Source organism: Lithobates pipiens, unplaced genomic scaffold (genome assembly GCF_037356315.1).
Source record: "Lithobates pipiens isolate NorthernLeopardFrog02 unplaced genomic scaffold, aLitPip1_a1.2 Scaffold_19, whole genome shotgun sequence".
NCBI lineage: Eukaryota > Metazoa > Chordata > Amphibia > Anura > Ranidae > Lithobates > Lithobates pipiens.
The window spans coordinates 174,654,771-174,672,741 of record NW_027507764.1 but is presented as its reverse complement, the minus strand read 5'-3'; the positions used below and the strand labels follow the sequence as shown (position 1 = coordinate 174,672,741).

At 47.3% G+C, this 17,971-nt stretch overlaps 1 protein-coding gene across 1 annotated transcript in view; it reads right to left on the bottom strand.

Annotated features, from left to right (window-relative positions):
- Positions 1-17,971, bottom strand: part of CAPN7 (calpain 7) — a 134,415-nt gene that overhangs the window by 88,477 nt on the left and 27,967 nt on the right. Inside the window, exon 2 of the mRNA XM_077491488.1 lies at positions 11,103-11,211. Coding sequence (XP_077347614.1) covers positions 11,103-11,211 — 109 coding nt within the window. The remainder of the gene's footprint in view (positions 1-11,102; positions 11,212-17,971) is intronic.

Below are 17,971 nucleotides of genomic sequence, written 5' to 3'. Positions count from 1 at the left end.
GCTCCGTGACATACAGCGCTGACAGCAGCACCGTAAGCAGCCCCAGGAGGAAGTCAGCACAGCACAGGGATGGTGTGATCCCCTCATAATAAGAACCCCCAGGAGGAAGTCAGCACAGCACAGGGATGGTGGGAGCCCCTCATAATAAGAACACCCAGGAGGAAGTCAGCACAGCACAGGGATGGTGGGAACCCCTCATAATAAGCAGCCCCAGTAGAAATATGACACCGCTCAACCTCTTCAAAGAGGAGGGTAGGGGCATATAGTACGGTGTGCTTTTTTGGGTCAGGGAAGTGAGCCAAATGAATTAAGAAGGTCTGTGTGCTTGATTCCAAAAATTGTTTATAGACATATACATGGTCTACTGATCACATGTGTTGAATTCCTCCGAGATCCATGCCTCATTCATTTTTAGAAATGTGAGGTAGTTAACACTGTCGTGAGCTAGGCGAGTACGCTTATCGGTCACAATCCCCCCTGCTGCGCTGAACGTCCTTTCGGACAGGACACTGGATGAGGGGCAAGCCAACAGTTCGATTGCAAATTGGGCAAGCTCTGGCCAGAGGTCAAGCCTGCCCACCCAGTAGTCTAGGGGTTCATCACTCCTCAGAGCGTCCACATCGGCCGTTAACCCAATGTAGTCGGACACCTGACGGTCTAGGCGTTCCCTGATGCTGGATCCGGATGACACCTGTCGATGGGTCGGCTGAAAGAATGACCTCATATCCGAAGTCACCAACACATCTTCAAACCGGCCTCTTCTTGCAGGCGCTGTTGGATTGGTACCCGCAAATCCTTCTCTGGGAGTGGGAATTGCTCCTCTGCCAGCGCACGCAAAAGCAGAATGCAGCATTTCTCGAAGCAAGGCCTGGAAGTGCTGCATTCTGACAGCCCTCTGCGACGGCGGTAACATTTCCGCCATTTTGTGTTTGTACCGGGGATCTAAGTACGTTGCCACCCAGTACTGGTCCTTGACCCTCATGCTTTTTATACGGGGGTCCCTATTAAAACACTGGAGCATGAAGGCCCCCATTTGCACTCAAGCGGAAGGTATGTGGTGGTGGTGGTGTTGTTGGTGGTAGTGTCTTTGGGGGTGCACATAGCAGAGAGTGAAGAAGAGGGTGCAGATCGAGAGGATGAGGAGGGTGCAGAAGAATAAGGCTGAGTGAGCCACTCAACCAAGTCTGGTGCGTCCTTTAAAGTAATTGAACGCACCTTCTGCAACTTCCCACTTTGGCTCAAGGCTGTTGCTCCTGCCCTACCCCTACCACCCCTGCGGAAGGGCCTGCCTCTTCCTCTGCCTGTCATTTTTTAAATCACCCTGTGACAAAACTCTTAGTCCCTATACCGCTGAAGGACTGCTGCAGTATAGGGCAGCGGTCAGCAGTAGTGCACGTCAACCCTATGTATTGTGGACCGATAGCGGTCCTTACAGAACAGCAGACTGTACTGCACTCAGGCCTATGTACCGTAGCACCCTATACCAAGTTACCAGTCCTTATAAAAACTTTTGTGGACCAAGCAGGTTGTGTGTTAGTGTTTAGCAGACTGTGCGTCAGTCCCTATACCGCTGAAGGACTGCTGCAGTATAGGGCAGCGGTCAGCAGTAGTGCACGGCAACCCTATGTATTGTGGACCGATAGCGGTCCTTACAGAACAGCAGACTGTAACGCACTCAGGCCTATGTACCGTAGCACCCTATACCAAGTTACCAGTCCTTATAAGAACTTTTGTGGACCAAGCAGGTTGTGTGTTAGTGATTAGCAGACTGTACGTCAGTCCCTATACCGCTGAAGGACTGCTGCAGTATAGGGCAGCGGTCAGCAGTAGTGCACGGCAACCCTATGTATTGTGGACCGATAGCGGTCCTTACAGAACAGCAGACTGTACTGCACTCAGGCCTATGTACCGTAGCACCCTATACCAAGTTACCAGTCCTTATAAGAACTTTTGTGGACCAAGCAGGTTGTGTATTAGTGTTTAGCAGACTGTGCGTCAGTCCCTATACCGCTGAAGGACTGCTGCAGTATAGGGCAGCGGTCAGCAGTAGTGCACGGCAACCCTATGTATTGTGGACCGATAGCAGTCCTTACAGAACAGCAGACTGTACTGCACTCAGGCCTATGTACCGTAGCACCCTATACCAAGTTACCAGTCCTTATAAGAACTTTTGTGGACCAAGCAGGTTGTGTGTTAGTGTTTAGCAGACTGTGCGTCAGTCCCTATACCGCTGAAGGACTGCTGCAGTATAGGGCAGCGGTCAGCAGTAGTGCACGGCAACCCTATGTATTGTGGACCGATAGCGGTCCTTACAGAACAGCAGACTGTAACGCACTCAGGCCTATGTACCGTAGCACCCTATACCAAGTTACCAGTCCTTATAAGAACTTTTGTGGACCAAGCAGGTTGTGTGTTAGTGATTAGCAGACTGTACGTCAGTCCCTATACCAATGAAGGACTGCTGCAGTATAGGGCAGCGGTCAGCAGTAGTGCACGGCAACCCTATGTATTGTGGACCGATAGCGGTCCTTACAGAACAGCAGACTGTACTGCACTCAGGCCTATGTACCGTAGCACCCTATACCAAGTTACCAGTCCTTATAAGAACTTTTGTGGACCAAGCAGGTTGTGTGTTAGTGTTTAGCAGACTGTGCGTCAGTCCCTATACCGCTGAAGGACTGCTGCAGTATAGGGCAGCGGTCAGCAGTAGTGCACGTCAACCCTATGTATTGTGGACCGATAGCGGTCCTTACAGAACAGCAGACTGTAACGCACTCAGGCCTATGTACCGTAGCACCCTATACCAAGTTACCAGTCCTTATAAGAACTTTTGTGGACCAAGCAGGTTGTGTATTAGTGTTTAGCAGACTGTGCGTCAGTCCCTATACCGCTGAAGGACTGCTGCAGTATAGGGCAGCGGTCAGCAGTAGTGCACGGCAACCCTATGTATTGTGGACCGATAGCGGTCCTTACAGAACAGCAGACTGTACCGCACCCAAGCCTATGTACCGTAGCACCCTAGACAGACCAAGTTACCAGTCCTGATAAAGAGCTTTGTGGAACAAGTGAGTTGTGAATGATTAGCAGACTGCAGCAGAAGGGCAGCAGTCAAGTATAATATTCTTTCTATATTTGGAAGAAAGAATATTATACGTGTACAAGCCTATTACCGTACCACTGATACCAGTCCTGAAAAGAACCTTTGTGGAACTAATAGTAACAGCAAGTCTTTAAAATTATCCTCACTGCCTGACACACTGCTTCCTGCCTGTCCCTATACAAATTGGCAAAAAAGAGTAGGCTGGAACGATTAGCTGGAACAGCTCTTTTGTGGACCTGATAGTAACAGCTAATGATGATGATGATGATGATGATGAAGAAAGACTAATCTGGCTGAGCTGTCCCTAAAATAGCAGCATACAGCGCTCTGTCCCTTTATCTAAACTGACAAAAGAAACTCAGGCTGCTGACCTAACACCTATACCAGTCCTGAAAAGAACTTTTGTGTACCAAATAGCTAGCGTTTTCTCTGTCCCTACTCCACACAGGATCCTTTCCCTACAGTGACAGAAGAAAGAATGTAAAATGGCCACCGGATCGGGTGTATTTATAGGTTAGGGGGAATGTCCAAGTGTCCATGAGCTGTCATGTCTCAATTGGTTGTCCTGTAACACATGATAAACGTGTCACGAAAGGTTAAAGTTCTTGTATACATTAAACACGTAAGTCCGCCGGGGCGAACGACGGAAAAAGGCGTTCGAACCCGCGGACGGCGAAAGTCGGAAATTCGCCGCGAAACGACCGCCGGGCGAAACGTTCGTCCATCACTAGTGCCATCACCCAACCCATCAGCCATTCTCTCATGCCCATCACGCATAAACTCCCACTACACGTCTGATTCAGTCCATTGTGCCTCCAGTGCAATACATGCAAGGGTCGGATAGTGTTATCTCTAGCCTCTCTACCTTTCAGAAATCCTGTTTGGTCTGGGTGAATCAGCTTTATCATATGATCTTGTAATCTAAGGGCAAGAATCTTAGCCAGGACCTTGGTTGTCAGAGTTAAGGAGGGAGATGGGTCTATAGCTGGCACAAAGCGGAGGGTCCTTCCGCGGTTTTGGGAGAACCGTCACATGGGCCAGCAATGCATCTGGGGGCAATGGATTTAATACTGAAATGGAATTAAGGTACCTTCATAGAGGGGCCAGTAAAATTAAGGAAAACTTTTTATAGTACATATTTTTGAAACCATCTGGTCCTGCACTTTTACCCACTGGCAAAGCAGCAATCACTCCACCCAGCTCCTCCATAGAGATTGCTCTTTCTGCTCTTTCCATTTCTTCCAGGGCTGCAGAAGGGATGGACTGCAGATCTGAGGCCTTAAGATATTCCTGAATTCTATCTGTACATCCATCCTTTGCAGCTCCTGTAGAAACTGGATCTATATTATACAAAGACCCATAGGAGCTGTGGAATTCAGCTGCTATTGCTTGGGAATCCACTATCTGTTTGTCGTGTACCTTTAAAAAGTGTGAACTTGGTGCAAGTCTTGTTGTTTCTTTAACCACTTGGGATCCGCGCTATTGCCAAATGACGGCATCAGCGCGGACCCACATTTCCGGGACTACGTCTATTGACGTCGTCCCGGATACGAGCGGCCTGCGCGCCCTGTGATCGGCGAGTCCGTGAGACTCGCCTGATCACCGATCCGTGCAAGGGGTCGATCCCGACCCCTTATCACGTGATCAGCTGTCAGCCAATGACAGCTGATCATGTGATAGAACGGAGCCGGTAATCGGCTATTATTCCTCCTCGCGCTGACAGCGCGAGGAGAGAAAAAAAAAGCCGATCACCGGCGGCCGTGATCGGGACATCAGTCCCGATCACGGCCAGCAATACAGCTGACCACCTGCCCCCTGCCAGTGCCCACCTGCCCACCGCCGTGCCATCCTGAATAAAAGTAAGTGCCCCCCATCTGTGCCCCCATCAGTGCCCCCATCAGTGCCCATAGTGCCCACAGTGCCACCCACAATGCCACCCACAGTGCCATCCAGCAGTGCCACCAACAGTGCCACCCACAGTGCCCACAATCTGCCTCAAAGGTGCTGCGACCCAGTGCCGCCCATCAGTGCCCAGCAGTGCCGCCCATCAGTGCCCAGCAGTGCCGCCCATCAGAGCCACCTATCAGTGCCACCTATCAGTGCCCATCAGTCCCATCTATCAGTGGTACCTATCAGTGCCCATCCGTGCCACCCATCCATGCCACTTATCCGTGCCACCCATCCATGCCATCTTATCTGTGCCCATCTTTGCCCATCAGTGCCGCCTTATCTGTGCCCATCGGTGCCGCCTTATCTGTGCCTATTAGTGCCGCCTTAACTATGCCTATCAGTGCCCACCAGTGCAGCCTATCAGTGCCCACCAATGCAGCCCATCAGTGCCCACCAATGCAGCCCATCAGTGCCCACCAATGCAGCCATCAGTGCCGCCTAATCAGCGCACTTCAATGAAGGAGAAAAATGACCCGTTTGCAAAATTTTATAACAAACTATTAAAACATGATTTATTTTTTTTATTTTTTTGCATCTTTTTTTGTTTGTTTAGCAAAAAATAAAACTCCGAGCTGTAACTAAATACCACCAAAAGAAAGCTCTATTTGTGGGAAAAAAATGATAAAAATTTCATTTGGGTACAGTGTTGTATGCCCGCGCAATTGTCATTCAAAGTGCATCAGCGCTGAAAGCTGAAAATTGGTCTGGGACTGAGGGGGGTTTAAGTGCCCAGTAAGCAAGTGGTTAATTGTCTGGCCAGTAACTTCCCACCCTCATACCCCATACACACGATCAGAAATTCCGGCAGAAAAATCTTGGATGGTTTTTGCGATGGAATTCTGCTCAAGCTTGCCTTGCATACACACGGGCACACAAAATTTCTCTGAACTTTCGACCGTCAAGAACGGGGTGACGTACAACACTACGACGAGCCAATAAAATTAAGTTTAATGCTTTGAGCATGCGTAGAAATTTTGTGCGTCGGAATTTGTACAGACGATCGGAATTTCCGATCAGAACTTTTTCGACTGAAAAATGGAGAACATGCTCTCAATATTTTGCTGGCTGGAATTCTGCCAGCAAAAGTCCGATGGAGCATACACACGGTCGGAATTTCTGACCAAATGCTCACATCTGACTTTTGCTGGCAGAATTTCTGATCGTGTGTACGGGGCATTATTCCCCTGTTCATAAAAGCGGTGGGCGAAATACCTACGTTTATTTTGAACTTTCCGACCAAGAAACTGCTTCAGATCGACCCGCAATTTCTCCAACCTCTACACATACCCGGGATTTAAATGGGCCTTATGTTTAATTTCAAGTTTATGCATTTCCTCCAAAAGCTCTACCATTTTTCTTGGTCTCTCTTTTCTAATAGGCGTACCCATGGAAATGAATTCCCCTCTAATAACTGCCTTATGGGCTTTCCATACCATTTGATCAGATACCTCTTCAGATTCATTGAAAATTAATTTCAAAAATAGAATGCTAATGTGCAAGACAGGGATTCCCTATTTTGCATATCGCCCAAAATAGATTCATTCAAAACGCCATATTCGTCCCATACTACCAACAGATGTCGAACAAATCGTTAAGCTTACTGGAGCATGGTCTGATATAGTGATTGACACAATAGTTGATGAGCACATATAATACTGATCTACCATCAACAAATCAATCCTTGACTATGCGTTATGTGTTTTGGAATAATAACTAAAATCCCCGTTTCGCTCATGCAGCACCCTCCAAATGTCCACCAAATGCAGAGAGCAAAGTGACTGCTTGATATGCCTTAAAGCTCTAAAGGACATAAAGGTTTTCCCCAAAGAGGTATCAAAACTGGGATCCAAAGTAATATTAAAGTCCCCTCCCACAACCAAAAAACCTTTCCTAAACGTTCTTAACCACTTAAGGACTAGCCTCGTTTTGGAATTTAGGTGTTTACATGTTTAAACCAGGTTCTTTTGCTAGAAAATTACTTAGAACCCCTAAACATGTTTTTTTTCTAACACCCTAGAGAATAAAATGGTGGTCATTGCAATACTTTTTTTCACAACGCGCGCTACTCACATATGCGTTCGCTTCTGCGCGCGAGCTCGTTGGGACAGATCTCTTTAAAAAAAAAAAAAGTTTTCAATTATTTATTTTACTTAATTGTATACACTTTTTCACTGTTTAAAAAAAAAAAAAAAAAACTGGATCACTTTTATGTAAAAAGAAAAAAAAGCATGGCAGGTCCTCTTAAATATGAGATCTGGGGTCAAAAAGTCCAAAAAATAAAATAAAAATAAAAATTGTCATTTGAAAAAAATGACATTGAAAAAAATGTGCCTTTAAGAGCTATGGGCAGAAGTGACGTTATGACGTCGCTTCTGCCCTGCTATGGTATGGAGACGGGTGGGGGCCATCTTAGCACCTCTTCCACCACCGATAACGGTGATCTTGCGGCGAATCCACTGCAGAGATCACCATTATCGTAAACATGACCGGCTCCTGAAAAGATGGATATCTCGGTTGTGGTAGCAGCTGCTGCCGTTACCAAGATATCCCTCTTCAAAGTGCTGACGTAAATGTACAGCAGCCGGTCGGCAAGTGGTTAAAATATCGAAAGTTTTCGATAGAAATTTAACAGTATGATTATTGGGGACATATATAGTAGCAAAGGTGTAACACCGGCCTTGGATCTTACCCTTAACAAAGAGAAAATTACCCTCAGGGTCTACTCTTATTTCTGTAGGTACCAAGGGGCGTGATTTATGGATAGCTATTGTAACTCCTCTAGCCCTTGGAACTGGTGATGGTGCATGGAACCATTGATTATATGGAAAAAGAGGCATACAGGAAGCCGACCTGTCACGAAGTGCGTCTCCTGCAGAAACACCATCTCTGCCTACATATGACGCAGTTCGTTCCAGAGATGGCCCCTCTTACCAGATAAACAAAGCCCTCTCACATTATACAATACAATCTTTATTCTACCTGTCATTATCTCTATACATATAGTTCCATGAATTTCTTCTAGCGCTGTTGAACTCGTTCTTTGTTTGTACCAACCCTCTGGGTTTTCTCCCTGCATCTAATGAGCGGGAAAGAGAAAAAAAAAAAAAAAAAAAAAAAACAACCCCACAAACCACGACAAAATACTTCCACAACAAATAACATAGTATACCACTGTGTAAGAAACACCCCCTAAGAGAAAGACGAGTCCAGGTAGGCGTGTACCACCCGGAGTCCCCCTCCCTTCTGCCTTGTCTCGTGACCAACCTATTGAGGGTGAAATTATTAAAAAACATGAAAAGAGCACCTTGCTCCCTGGACTTCCATTTATAATCCAATAGCATTATTAATTCACAGTACTTCAATGTTTTGTATCAGAGATTCAAAAAAGATAAAAGGAGAGGGGGAGAGAAAAAAAAAATCCCTCTCCTTCCATATCTTTACAATCTATATTAAATTCCTTCCCATTCTTACTCTAGGCAGTTAGCTCCTTTCCCATTAACCTCACACCCTACTCAGGCATGTCCCTCTAGGGCTAAATTATAATCCTATCTGTCCAAATGATTTTTCCAACAGCCTTTAACAGGCACCTGTTGCCATCGTTCTAGTTGTTGTAATGATGATTTACAATTATTCAATCTCCAGTCTGGAAAATCCACCTTAGGTAGCTCTAGCACTTCTATGAAATGCTGCAGATCATCTTTAGTTTGAGGCGTTACGGTTTTCCCATTCTGTGTTGCTATAACCTTAAAAGGATATCCCCAACAATATTTGACATCAACTGCCTGTAATGCCACATACACATGAGCGGACTTTCCAGCAGACTAAGTCTGACGGGATCAGTCCGTCGGACAATCCGATCGTGTGTGGGCTAGTCTTTCTAAAAAAAAAATCTGATGGACCTAGAAATAGAACATGTTTCAAATATACCCAACAGACTCCATTCTGAGGGACTAAAACCGGGAAAACCGTGTGCTAGTCTGACGGACCAAATATGACGCAAGGGCAGCTTTTGGCTACTGGCTGTTGAACTTCCTTGTTTAGTGCCATTTACATCATCACGTTGAAAACGAACGGACTTTCGAACGGACTTAGTCGGTTTGTGTGCGGCCAAGTTCAGAAAGTCCGTTGGAACTCTGCCGAAAGTCCGTCGGGAAGACCGTTGGACCTAATCCAGTCATGTGTACGCGGGCATAAGGCTTCCAACAGAGGTTTAAACATTCTTCGTGGCATAAGTGTTCTATGTAATAGATCTGGGAACAAAGCCATTTGTGCACCCTCAAAATCAACCATGGGTCTATTATGGACTGCTTTCATAATAGCTTCTTTTATTGGATATCTGTGCATTTTTACAAATGGCATCTCTTGGTCTCTCTGTATTTTGGGGGGTTGGGAGAAGAGCACGGTGCACTCTTTCAATCTTATCCGGTGTAGATTTCTCCAGAATTGATTGGAAAAGACTGATCACTTTAGGGAGAAGTTCAATATGTTGTTTTATTTCAGGAAGGCCCCTTATATGTATATTCTGCCTACAGTCTCTATTTTCATGATTATTCATCTAATCCAACAGAGAGTTCAACACTTCATGATTTTTTTGTCATATCTTAAATATCGACCACTGCCTGTCTAATATCCTCCTGACCTGTCTCCATTTCTTCCACTCTGTGTCCCAGTGCTCCTATATCCTCCCTTAACCCCTCCACAGCCTGTTTACATGATGTTTCAACAGAAATTATATGTAACTGAATATCTTTCTTTGTAGGGAGTGCTCCTAAATGTTCTCTTAAATGCCAATCCACTATAAACTCTGGTTGAGATATAATTGGTTCAATATTAAGGTCACAATTCAAAAAGTTAGCATACTGCACCTTCCATGCAGAGTCACAATTCCTCCCCCGGTCACTGCTGGGCTCTGAAATACCACTTTTTCCTTCCAGACACGCACTTTCCACAGATTCAGCTACCCCTCCTGGGGTTCCTTCCACCTCATGAATACCCAGATCTGCTCCTGCATGATCCCTATTCAAATCAGCCGCCTCCCATGCGTGGACCACCGCCCTCTCCAAGTAGATCCACCTCTGGGATTGTGAGGCTTTGCTTTAGGTTTAGGGGTGAATGGCCATGACTAGGTGTTGGATTACCCCTCCCTAGGCCAGTTGCTCATCGGTCCTATGTGGGGGGGGATCATATCCGGCTATCCTTGGTCCTCCCTTAAGGTCAGGGGAGCCGTGCTTCTTTCCCTCCTGGACCAGAGTCCTTTTTGCCATATACCCGGGGTCTTTGCACTGCGCAGTGAGGTAGGCTCTGAGCCTGTTTACCTGACTCTTTCCACCGCCGAGCGGATGTGCAGCTGTGCGGCAACGTGTGGACATGTCTCTGTCAGGAGCCCACCACGCTACTGCTCCAGGTCTTGCTGGAGCCAAGGGATTGCGGCGTGCTCAGTCAGTCAGCGTGTCAGTTCATGTCATGCCCCTGTCCACTTAGAGTGGAATTACTGAACCCCCCTATGCCCTCAAATGGCACATCTATAACCATTCAATTAATAAAAGGTAGAACAACAAATAAGCACAAAGTCCAAAAAAGTTTTTTGGAGTGGTTTTACACAGAAGTGATTCTGAAGATAAATAGACACAAACGAATAGTTATAGATATGTCATTAGTGAGTGTCAGGAAGGTTTAACAAGTATGCTTGAATTTTTCTTTGATGGCTTATACAGTGCCAGTGGAAGCATCTGGTTCACTGACACTTCCCAAGCCCTCCCCTACACTCGAGGGAAAGGAAATTTAAACACTAAAACCAACGGGGTGATTTTTTTTGGAAGCATGTTCCACCCATTAGTAGTGCAGAGAGTCGTCTGGAATAACCTGCAAGAAAAGCTATTGTGGACAGTGAGAGGAGAGCTGCCACAAGAACGTAAAGTAGACGATTGAAGAATAGCTGCCAGAGGAAGGAATAGGATGTACGAATTGCATTCTGAATAACAATTGTTATACTACCTAGAACAGGACACATTGAAAAACAAAAATAGAAGGCACCTGCCCCCCATATGACTACCTGCATTGTACAGAGCTTGTACCCGGTCCTGGTACTCATTTATCTTGTCTTGAATGTTCTCCAGGGTTGAACCTGCCATCTCAGCATAAATTAGGGCTTGAGCTGCTTCCTGCAACAACACAAACCAACATAACAATTAAAGGTTCTGTGAACTAAAATTTTACAAGCACAATGTGAACAATTTGTCTTTCATAGAGGAAAACTTTTCTTTTTGCAGTCAAATCTCTAAACATCTTTTTATTTTATTTTTTAAAGAAGGAATGAAAAGAGGAACATACAAAAGCGTCTTTGCCTACATGGCCCAAAAAATGCATGCCTCCTTCCATTATGGTGACCCTATGGATATTTTGTATGTTGAGCTTGAACTTCTAATAATGTCTATAACCCTATAGATATTTTGCATGTTGAGCTTGCACTTCAACTTATTATGTCTATCTACTCCTATTGTTCTGTTTCTTTATCAATGGTGCCAAATGGTTGGCAATTTCTCTCCTGGCAGGGGAATGCTGCTCAAATAAAAAAAAAGAAAAAAAAAGAATGAAATACAAAAATTCATACGCTTTCCCCTTTGGCTGCTGCAACTACAATAAGACCCCTTTCACGCTGGAGGCGTTTTTTAGGCGCTTTAGCGCTAAAAATAGCTATTGAAAAAGCCTCATCTATGATCCCAGTGTGAAAGCCCAAATGCTTTCACACTGGGGGCGCTGCGCTGGCAGGACGACAAAAAAAGTCCGGCAAGCAGCTTATTTGAGGCGCTTTAGGCGCTTCAATGGGCAGCGCCGCTGAAGCGCCTGCAAAGTACCTCGGCAGCGGCACTTTGCGGGCGATTTTACCTTTTATTTGGCCGCTAGCGGGGGTTAAAAGCGCCCAAAAAGCGCTGCTCCACTAGTTTACCGCTGACGCTTCCACGCTGGTAGTGTGAAAGGCCTCTAATTCTGAATCCCTCTCACATGTACTTTGATTTTAACCTTTTATTTGGCCGCTAGCGGGGGTTAAAAGCGACCAAAAAGTGATGCTCCGCTAGTTTACCGCTGACGCTTCCACGCTGGTAGTGTGAAAGGCCTCTAATTCTGAATCCCTCCGACATGTACCAAGACATTATTGGTGCTACGCTACAAAAACCACCAAGCTCTACGATTTCTGAAAGTACGTCACACCACCAAAAAAATAATCACTAAAATCACGTCTGGCTTGGGGGACACTTCTTGCGTGCTTCTTCTGCAATTTTTTTTTTTTTTTTTTAAGATTTTTTTTTTTTTTTTACATTCATCTGTTCAATTACAGTGCCTTGAAAGAGTATTAATACCCTTTGAAATTTTCCTAATTTTGTCATGTTTCAACCAAAAACGTAAATGTATTTTATTGAGATTTTATGTGATAGACCAGCACAAAGTGGCACATAATTGTACAGTGGAAGGAAAATGATAAATGGCTTTCCAAATGAATATCTGAAAAGGGTGGTGTGCATTTGTATTCAGCCCCATTTACTCTGATACCCCTAACTAAAATCTAGTGGAACTAATTGCCTACAAAAGTCACCTAATTAATAAACAGAGTACACTTGTGTGTAATTTTTTTTTTTAAACAAACGCAGGTTTATTAATCATGTAAAAATGTTACAGAAAAAAAAAATTAGTGGGTGCAACCACACATTTTGTAAAGTAAACTAAAACCAGCATATGCTCATCCCCAACGCAGTGAGGAGAGATAACCCAAACAACCGAATAGTACAAACATGGGAGCTTCCCGTCCACCCCCCCCCACTGTTCCCAGGACACGAGCACCATGCGTCGCTGCATCAGCTGACGCAAGTCTCAACTGCATTCAACCATCTATCCCACACCTTATTGTATTTGGCAGGGCATCCACGATGACTATACACCAATTTTATATACGGTAATGTATTATTAATCTCTACAATCCAGTCCCGGACCCGAGGAGGAGCAGGTCGCATCCAATGTTTCGCTATCAACTTTCTAGCGGTAAATAGTGTAGACTGTAGGAACGTAGTAAGGTACGTATCCATAGCTACGTCTGGGAACATTCCCAGTATACATACTTTCGGGTCAAGTTGTAAGGGCGACCCCATGTGGTCATGCAGAAAATTAATTATGTGTATCCAATAGGATTGAATCTTAGGACACAACCACATTAGGTGGTATAAGGTTCCAGAGATGCATGAGCACATGGGGCACCCCAGACTATGGTCAGGCCGGAATTTCGCCAACCTGACAGGGGTCAGATACGACCTATGAATTACGTATAGTTGCGTAAGGCGGTCTGGAATTTTCAATGATACCTGTTTAACATTTTCAAGCAAGTCCTCCCAGTCTGTCCCCTCCAGTGGACCCATATCCTCCTCTCATCTAAGCCTGGCCCTCTCCGAGACCAGAGCCGACTCCCTTGCCCTCAATAAATTGTAGAATGTGGAAATCAACTGAGCCGAGGTGTCACCAAGCAGCAGGTCAACCAAAGGCAAGGTCTGAACATTGGGGGGGCCGTCAGCAAATTGGGATCTAAGTGCGTGTCGTAGTTGCAAATACCGGAAATACATGGATTGGGGTAGGTCAAACTCCACCTGTAACGTAGGAAAATCACGAACGCCAAGGGGGGACATGACTTGGTATGAAAAGATAACTCCCCTAGCGGCCCATAGTGCGGCCCCTGGGACCGCTAGTAATTCCTTCAAATCAGTGTTGCACCACAGGGGGGTGTGCGAATGGTAAAAATCAGCTCCAACAACACCCAACGCCGACTTCCAGATCCTCCTATGGTAGGACAGCATAGGGGTCTGGACATCTCCCGCCCTCCCGGCTCGAAAGAGCGTCTGCAGTGGGGTATGAGTGTGTAGGCCCTCTCCGCCACCCACCAACGTCTGGTATCTTGTCCCATCCAATCTGTGCAGGTGATAGAAATGCGACAGTTGTGCCGCCAAATAGTAACTCCGAAAGTCCGGGAGGGCCACCCCTCCCGAGTTCGATGGGTTCTTAAGCGTGGTCCATGCCAGCTTGTGCCTAGAGGAGCCCCAAATAAACGTATTCAAAATTTTATCAATCGTTTTGAAGTAGCGGAGAGGGATCAGGACCGGGGAATGCCAGAGCGCGTAAAGAATCTTGGGGAGTAAAATCATTTTGGTCAAATTAACCCTGCCCATCACCCCAAGAGGGAGACGGGACCAGGCCTGGGTACGTGTTTTAAGAAATAAAAAGAGGGGTTCGATATTAAGTAATAGGTAATCCCGCGGTTCTCTAGTGATATAAATCCCCAGATACTTAATTAGGGAGACCCTGGAGAGTGGAAGGGAGGCCGCACAGCGGTCTGGCACCGACACATCCAAGGGTAAAACCTGGGACTTAGACCAATTTATGGCCAAGCCCGAGTGTCTGCCGAACTCCCCCACCACCTCCAGCGCACACTGCAACGAAGGACCCTCGTCTTCAAGGAACAAAAGGGTATCATCCGCATACATACTCACGGATTCCACCAGGGTACCACTGCGGAGGCCAACTATCCCCGGATGATGTCGGAGCCTGGCCGCCAGGGGTTCCGCCGCGAGGGCATACAAAAGGGGGGAGAGCGGGCACCCTTGACGCGTGCCCCGCCCCACGGGGAAGGGATCCAATACCCAGCCATTTACCGCGACCCTAGCCATCGGCCGAAAGTAAAGCAAGGTAACCCATTTTATAAAATTGGGGCCAAATCCAAATCGCCCCAGACACTCCCAGAGATAACCCTATTCAATGGAGTCGAAGGCCTTGGCAGCGTCCAAAGACACTACCGCCCTCGATCCCACCGAGCCATGTCCCGCCTGTACATTCATGTATACACGCCGAATATTCATAGCCGTGTTTTTCCCCGGCATGAAGCCTGTTTGGTCAGGGTGCACAAGGGACAATATAATCGTATTCAGTCTGATGGCCAAAATTTTCGCTAGAACTTTAATATCGGTCTGAAGTAGAGATATGGGACGGTAAGACTCAGGAAGGAGGGGGTCCTTGCCCGGCTTGGGTAATACAACTATGGTGGCCTGCCGTAACGTCTCGGGAATCGTTTCTGAATCAAACATATACTTGTACAATTTCAACAGTTCCGGAACCAGTACAGTGGAGTATTGGGCATAGAAATCTAAGGGTATACCGGGGGCCTTAGCAGAAGCCAGAGACGAGATCGCCAATGCGACCTCATCGCTGGTTAGGGGGGCATCCATATCCGCAACCTGTGTTGGTGACAGTCTAGGGAGAGAAATACCCTCCAGATAGGTCCTGGTCTCTGATCTCGGAGTAGCCACCTGGGAGGCATAGGTCGTCTTATAAAACTCCCGGAACATCTCCGCCACCACCGGCGGATCAGACACCACCACTCCCCGGTGATCAGTTAAGGAAACAACCACCGGAGGTCTGGAGTCCTGGTGCGCCAGATAGGCCAGAAGCCGCCCCGCCCGCTCCCCCTGCTCGAATACACGTTGCCTAGTGAAGAAGAGCTTTCGCCTAGCTTGTTCGTATTGTAAGTGCTCCAACGCACGGGTGTGATGCCTAAGCGACTGCGCCTTAGCCTGAGTAGGGTTAGCACTGAAGTCATCTGTAACCGCCTCCAGTGCCTCTGTAGCTTGTGTCAATTGGGTCAGGGAAGCTTTCTTCAACCGGCCTATCCGCCGTGAGAGAGTGGAGCGGACATGCAGCTTGAAGGCCTCCCATACGTGATCTATCCTGCCCGTGTCTCGGTTGGTGTCAAAATAGAACCGCCATTCCTCCTCTATGTCCTCGCATTCGCCCAGCCTCGACAGCCAAACGGGGTGTAGCCTCCATCGCCTCGGACCCGCCTGACATGCCATCTCAAATATAGCCCAGCAAGGAGCGTGGTCCGAAAGTGACCGGGCGCAGTACCCGGCGTCCAACAGTCTGGGCAGAAGGCTCCTGGCAATCAAAATGTAGTCAATGCGGGACATAGAGGAGTGGGCAGCCGAGAAACACGAGTACTCCCGCTTCCCTGGGTACCGGTGACGCCACGGGTCGATAAGGGAGAACTCCCGTAGGGTACGACCCAATCTGGTTTCACCGTGGACACGATCACCCCCAGCCAGACGCATCCTGTCCAGTTCCCGGTCTAGAACCATGTTAAAGTCCCCAAGCCAAATGGCAGGGGTAGTGGGGTGCATGGCTATGTAAGATAGCCCCTCATTAATAATGGTAGAGTTATATGGCGGGGGAACATAACACGCCAACACTAGGTATTGAGCCCCATAAAGCACACAATGCATAAATAAGTACCTGCCCTGGGGATCAGTCCGCAAAGAAATCAACTCAAATTGGGTAGACTTAGTCACCAGGACAGCGACCCCACGGGAATAAGGGGTATAGGAGGCATGATATGCCCAGCCAATCCAGGGGCGTTTCAGCGCCAACTGTAATTGTCCGGTAACATGCGTTTCCACCAATACTATAACATTAGCCCTGTATAATTTAAGGCGGTCAAATACTGCCGTGCGTTTTAATTTGTCACGCATCCCCCTGACATTCCAGGACAAAAACTTCAACTCACCCGCGAGAAATATCTCGTAAATGCTTCGAGAGGAGGGAGGCGGACAATCCCCAAAGCAGTGACTCTCCCCAATACAGTATGGTCATAGAGCAAATATAAAAGCAATCGAAACAGAACTGGTAAATATACATTTCCTGCAGTTAAACACAGAGTGAAAGCCCCACAGCACAAAGAAAACCTGCAACCAACTTTAAAACTTAAACAACCCAACCCCCCCCTCCCAGCTCTCGGCCCCCCCAACCAAGCCGGAGCATGTATCCCTGAACAAAACTCAACCAGGTTCAACCCCGGTAAACTATGGGGGCGAAAAATCCGCTGGGTGTAGTCCCAGCGATGGAGCAAAACGCATACACACCGCCCTCTGGCACAACAACCAGTGGCTGAAGAACAAGCTGAGCCGCACCCGCCGCACCACAGCCATGAAGCGCCCATAGAATCCAATCATCAGAAATGTAAACCTTATAGTCCTAGAGGTGCGAGAACTAAATCCATGTCCCCAGGGTCTTAGAAAAAGTCCGGCACCGACCCAGTCCCCCTCTCCATGTTTGTATATTGACAAAGTGCCTACCAGACATTATACAGGTAAGGAACCCAATACCACATAACCGTGGCCCCGAGGGGGGCTAAAAGAGAGAAGGCAGAAGCAGAGATAATAAGAGGAGGTGGAGGGCAGAAAAGGAGAGGAAGGGTAGGGAGAGGGGAAAAAAGTGGCAATACCCAGAAAAGAAGTCCAGCTACTTGTAGTGGAACAGTCATTCACAGACAAGTATCCTCCATGCAGCAGAGGAGGCATCACGGGGAAAAAATTTTAAGGAGAAGGGAGAAAAAAAAAAAGACACACATGTCCTCTTCACATCCACGGGCGGAACAGGGGCAAACAAAAGAAGGGGAAACAGGGGGAACACCCGTGTCCAGATAGGCCGTTAATAGCTCCGTAGCGGCAGGGCCCAGTCCTTGACACCCCGTCAGCCAGGACGGCAGGGGACAGAGAAGGTAAGTCACAGGGAAAGTATGTACTCACAGGCTCGCGGAGCGTTCAGTCCCGCGGAGGTCGGTTACGGGCCGCATCCCTCTGATCCAGCCAAGCCACCACCTCCGCCGGATCTTCAAAAAAGTGGGCACGATTTTCCCCCACCATACGAAGCATAGCTGGAAAAAGCATTGCATACTTCACATTGTGAGCTCGGAGGCGTCTCTTAATCTCCACGAAACGGGAACGTCGCCTCTGGACCTCCGCCGAGAAGTCTGGGAAGACCGAGATGTGACCATTTTGGAAGGGGATATTCCCCCGCTCCCGGGTGAGTCGCAGGATGGTGTCTCGGTCCCGGTAG